Source organism: Mytilus edulis, chromosome 9 (genome assembly GCF_963676685.1).
Source record: "Mytilus edulis chromosome 9, xbMytEdul2.2, whole genome shotgun sequence".
In the NCBI taxonomy this organism is placed as follows: domain Eukaryota; kingdom Metazoa; phylum Mollusca; class Bivalvia; order Mytilida; family Mytilidae; genus Mytilus; species Mytilus edulis.
This window is the reverse complement of record NC_092352.1, coordinates 34,542,084-34,548,301: the sequence shown is the minus strand read 5'-3', so window position 1 is coordinate 34,548,301 and position 6,218 is coordinate 34,542,084. Positions and strand designations below refer to the sequence as shown.

Here is a 6,218-nt window from a genome sequence, read left to right as displayed (position 1 = left end):
ATAAGAGAATGACAGCTGGTCAACCTTCTATGATCTAGCGTGCTGGCAAAATAAATCCGATCACGTCAACTTTTCAACTATATATACTGCTTCGTCCACGTTCTTCGACCAATTACGTCCACCTTCTTCGACCAATTATTGTTTGTTCTGAAAAAGTAAAATAAAACGAAACAAAGAAATCCAATTGTAACTTTAAAGTTATCAGCTGTTAACTTTCACTTTCATAAATAACCACCTGTTTTACAAAAAAACTATAACTGTCAGCATATGGTCAGTTTAAAAACTTCAAATGTGAAGGAAATCTAAATTAAGTGTTTACAAGAGGATCGTTTTCTACACCTATACAGATTAGCAGGTGGTAAAATATAATCAAAATACCTTTGAAAGTTAAAAGGGTGATTAAAATACTTAATCCTGTTCTTAAATATTTAATACTGACCCTACAGAGGTGTTAAGATCTCCTGTCTAATTATTTAAATTTTCTTCCAGATGTTTAGCCATACTTATATGTTTCACTGGCCAATCTATTCAAATTTTGGTGTAATTATAAGAAATATTTAATAGTGTCACAAGCCTCTTATCGTTTACTTTTTTGAAATTTGTAGACCCCGGGCAAAGATCACCTTAAATTACTGGCGACTTTAGAAATCAACCTAATCTTTCATACGTTGACGCGAAAATTCCTTAGGCAGAAATAATACTTTCCAGATTTTTAGTATTGTCAAAAATTCCCTATAAACACAAAATGGATTCGTCCTATAACTGATATTGAATTTGCGATTAAACCACCTGGCGACTTTTCATATTTATTATCGAATAAAAACATTCTCATTTACTTTAGTTTAATTATAACACAGTTGTCAAAAAGTGCATTAATACTGTAACTATTGACTGCGCTCCGGACGATTGACTTTTGTCCAACTGTTAATTTTCGTATCACCTATCTATAACGTTGATAGCTATCTGTTCGAGATTAGTCAATAAATAACACGCATCTGAGGAATTCTTTAACATATACCATCTGGCAGACTCAATGACTAGACCACAGTGTAAACAAGTTAACGATCGCATAAAGCTCGGCACAGTTGATCAACAGACGGCATTCACTTCATTATGACGGAAGATCCAAACACCTGTGAACGGCTTACATCCTCACCAGACAATTATCCCTCACCCACGGGACAAGGGAGTGGCAAAAGTAATTCATTAATGGATACACCTACTAGGAAAAATAAAAGGAAAAGTAGTGAACCCAGGAAAAGGACTGATTTTAGTATTAAGAGATTTTGTCCGGATAGTCCTGGAAGTGCATGTTCTGAAAGTGGTAAAAGTGATGATGCTGGATCGGAGGATAGTGTTGATACCCCCAGGGGTAATTCAGATAGATTAGAACAAACTGGGAGTAGTGATTCTGTATCTCCTCCATCAGTACCTCATGGAATGATGTTTTATCCAGGACATTTTCCTCCGGCTTATTTAATGCCTGGACTTCATCCAGCTTATGGACGTGTGCATTCTTTCACAGCTGCTGGTCTGGATTTATCTAATAATAATATAACTAATTATGATGAAAGTGTTCATAAACTAAATGAAAGTGTTCAATTAAGCAATAATGAACCACCACAAACTGTTCAAGACGATGACAATATGGACGATGATGACAACGAAAGTGTCTCGGGTAGAAGAAATAGAAAAAATTATAAAAATATGACACGGGAACGTAGAATTGAAGCAAATGCTCGTGAAAGGACAAGAGTTCACACTATTAGTGCAGCATTTGACGCTTTAAGGAAAGCAGTGCCATCTTATTCATATAATCAGAAACTTTCTAAATTAGCAATATTACGGATAGCTTGTAGTTACATTATGGCATTAGGGAAATTAGCAGGTGATGATTTGAACGGAAAGGTTGAGAATGTGTCATTTGCAGATTGTGTGGATATGTGTACTTCGACAATTCAAACGGAGGGAAGGGCAAGAAGGAGACATTAATACCCCCACGCTGTGTAAACTGATAGCATGATGAGATAAGGATTCCGAGTCCATGGCAGCCGATAAAGTAACATCTGGACGAAGCAGACGACGACTTACATCGATATATTTAGCGCTGAGAGAGTTCTGAATAACCACCGGCTGAGAAATTACGATCAAAAGATATGCCAGATGTTCTTCTCAGCGTTATGTTGCATTCGGTACCGATGATTGATGCATTGCTATATTCAGAAAACATGGAATCATACAGAGTTATTCACTAATCGACAGTTTTTCTGTTTTCTTGTTGATATGTTAAGTATTATGGCGTTTCTGTGATATTTATTTGACTTTTGTTTTTTTTCTTATTTTCTTCATTCCTTGTTTTCCCAAACATTAAGCAAAATGACATTAGTTGAGAAATTTGTTTTATTGGAAAATTTTGTTCAGCTTAATGTGTTTGGTTGGTGCTAGAAATATATAAAATATTGAAGATAAAAACTTGTACTTTATTATTTTTATGTATAGTTGCCTAGATAGTTGCATTGTTTTACTTCTAACGACAAGTACAATTTATATGTATGTTGTTGAACTCTTGACTATTAGATAGCAGAAACAGATGTTTGCGAAGTGAAAATAACTTATTCATATCAATCAATGAATAGACTAAATGGTCGTATTAAAGTAGATCTTTATTTCATATTATGAATATTTTAAATTTCCTGTGAAATATTGGAAATTATTTTCATTTGAAAAATATCACTTTTCGTCAGCATTTCCCTGTTCAGTTTACTATCTATTTTTAAGTGAAATTCTTAAGAAATTGAATTATAAAAATATTATTACAACTGTTTGCGAGGCAAATCGAATCCAATATTTTGCTATTTATATAAATTATAATTGTTTTTATGGATATGCTAAATGATTCACAATGTGGCAACTACTGCACAACTTTTAAGAAAATGTAAAGACATCAAGAAGCTAAATTCTGATGTCCTGCTCTTTCAAAACAATAACTGACACATATTTTTGAGCACTAGAGGGTATTTACAATACAACAAATTCAAAGAGAGAAAAAAATCTTACGAGATTTGTTCTTGTCCTAAATCATTTAGAAAACGGGCTAAAATTTACAATAATGATACCGTCTCTTGAGGATACCGTTAAGTCGTTATATGTTCGATTGGTACGATGTAAAAGGCAAATACAATAGTAAATCGGATAAAAATACTTGGACAATTCCACATTATTTAAAAGAGTATAAGGTTGGCAGAATATCAAACTTATCGGACTTGACTTGTGCAAGATAGTCTAGTATCAGGAGAATTGAGCCATGTGTATGAGACATATGAGACAACCTAGCAAGGTGCTAAAAGGACAAATAGACACAAAGAGTTTAACATATAATCTCCAACAAAAGACAGGTGGCTATACAATTAAGTTCCAAATTGGCTTAACATGAAGAAAAAAATCATGCAACTAAATTTAACAGGGAATACTGAATATTTTACATTAACACCACATTCTCAAAATTACAAAACACAAAGAAATTACAAAACACAAAGAAATTACAAAAACACGAAGAAATGACAAAACACAACCACTAACAAGAGTCCTGATGTATTCTGATACCTGGGTTATTTTTAGTAAACGTTGAAGATATATATATGTATAACTTTCACACGAGGAAATAGGAAGAAGATGTTCAATGAATGAACCATTGCATGTTATTCGACTTGAGTAGAGAAAATATAACTACCAAATTTGTATTTGACTGTGTCTTCTTCGGCATCTCATGTTTCTCAATTTTATTCAGATAACTTTGCAGCATTCTTCAAATTTCAGGACTGAGAACACATGTTTATCGTTTTCTCTTCACATACATTACAAATACATTTCAAAATGATAAGATAAGATACAAAGTGGTCAATCAACGATAAAAAATCACCAGGGTCGAAGAAAACGGACATCAACATGACCAAACATAACATCCTTGAAAAAACACCAGTGTTGAAACACTACATAGAGGAGGGAGAACTAACGATTGCAAAACATGAACCCCAAAAAAAATAAAAAAAATGGACGGGTAATTTTGGTTGCTTGATTTGTCCAATGACGTGCATAATGTCCTACGGAAGTATATCTTCGTAATTTACAATGTCCAACGAACGTATCTTAGTCACTTACAATGTCACAACTAGTAGTTGGTTATCTTTTTCACGTGTAGGCCTATAGCCCTAATGTGAAATATCTTTGTCACTTGTATTGTTCTATTGTTGTTTATCTTCAGGATCTTAGTCGTGAGTATACATGTATAGGCGATGGGATATTTTGATCGCTTGTATTGGTCTGTGGTAGAAAATCTCAGTCGCGTGCATAGTTCTACTTTTGGATCTCTTTGTCGCTTGCATTATCCTATGATTTCTTCTCTCAGTCGCGATTACAGTCCTTCGATCGGAGATCTTGGTCGCTAGCATTGTCATATGGTGGGATATTTTAGTCGCGTGTATAGAGTGATACGATGGAATATCTTGGTATCTGACATAGATCTAAGGATAGTTATCTTGGTTATGTGTAGTCTTACGATTGGATATCTTAGTCGGTTACATGGTCCTATGGTGGATTGATTTAGTCGCGTGCATATATAGTCCTACGATTGGATACTCTCAGTCTGGTCACTTGTATTCTCCTATAGTTGGCTATCTTAGTCGCGCGTATAGTACTACGATGAGATATCTGGGTTGGTTACATGGTCCTATGGTGGATTCTTTTAGTCGCGTGCATATATAGTCCTACGATGGGATATTCTGGTCACTTGTGTTCTCCTATGTAGGATCTTTGTCATGTGTATAGTCATTATATGGGATATCTTAGTAGCTTGCATTGGTCTATGGTGAGTTGTCTTTGTTGCATTTGTATATATATAATATATGTATAGTCTTTTGATGGGATGTCTTGGTCGTTTGTATTGGTCTTTGGTATGCTATCCTAGTCACGTGTATAGTCCCGATATAGGAGCTTGGTCAACTGTATTCCTTGGTTGTTCATTTTAGTCGCGTGATACAATGGGATATTTTGATCGCTATCCCATTGTCCAATTAGTTGAATAGCTATGTCACATGTATAGTTCTACCATGGAGGTTATATTGAGACTCATATAACCTCCTTGATCCTACGAAGGAATATCTTGGGTCCCTTTATTCTCCCATGGTGGCTTTTTGGTCATTTGTATAGTTATTATATAGGATATCTATGTAACTTGAATTGTTCTATTGTGAGTTATCTTTGTCGCATGTATAGCCCTACAAAGGGATATCTTGGTCGTTTGCATTGTCCTATGATGGATAATCTTATTTACGTGTATTGTTCTTTCTTTGTACTGTCTTATGTTTGGATATATTGGTGACTTATGTTGTCGTATGATAAGTTATCTTGGTCGCTTGTATAGTCGTGATAGTGCTTTGAATGGTTTCCATGCTCGTTTGTATTATCTAATGATCCATTTATTTTGTATTTTACCGTATTTGGATGTCTTGGTCTCTTGTAGTATGCTATGATTGGTTATCATGGTCATCAGGAATCACGGTTGCTTGAATCGATCGTGCAATATTGGGTTGCCTATCTTGTCGCCTATATTTCACAATTTTAGTTGCCTTAGTGGCTTGTATTTGCCCAAGTTGGGTTATAATGGTCGCTTGTATTGTCATTTGATGAGCTGTTTTGTTGCTTGTAATATCTTATGATGGCTGATCTCACGTATGCTGTGCTTTGAATGGTAATCTTGGTCGTTTGTTATATCTTACGATGGCTGATCTCACTTATGCTGTGCTTTGAATGGTAATCTTGGTCGCTTGTAATATCTTAATATGATGGCTGATCTTACTTATGCTGTGCTTTGAATGGTAATCTTGGTCGCTTGTAATATCTTACGATGGCTGATCTCACTTATGCTGTGCTTTGAATGGTAATCTTGGTCGCTTGTAATATCTTATGATGGCTGACCTCACTTATGCTGTGCTTTGCAGGGTAATCTCCGTCGCTTGTAATATCTTAAGATGGCTGATCTCACTTGTGCTGTGCTTTGTAGGGTAATCGTGGTCGGTTGTTATATCTACGATGGCTGATCTCACTTGTGCTGTGCTTTGTAGGGTAATCGTGGTCGGTTGTTATATCTTACGATGGCTGATCTCACGTGTGCTGTGCTTTGTAGGGTAATCGTGGTCGGTTGTTATATCTAACGATGGCTG

General features: G+C 35.3%; 1 protein-coding gene across 1 annotated transcript; it reads left to right on the top strand.

Moving 5' to 3' along the window:
• The first annotated feature begins 799 nt into the window (after positions 1-799).
• LOC139488200 (uncharacterized) lies at positions 800-2,472 on the top strand. Its single transcript, XM_071273659.1, has one exon. The coding sequence runs from the start codon at positions 1,114-1,116 to the stop codon at positions 1,990-1,992; it is 879 nt and encodes a 292-aa protein (XP_071129760.1). The 5' UTR covers positions 800-1,113; the 3' UTR covers positions 1,993-2,472.
• The last annotated feature ends 3,746 nt before the right edge of the window (positions 2,473-6,218 follow it).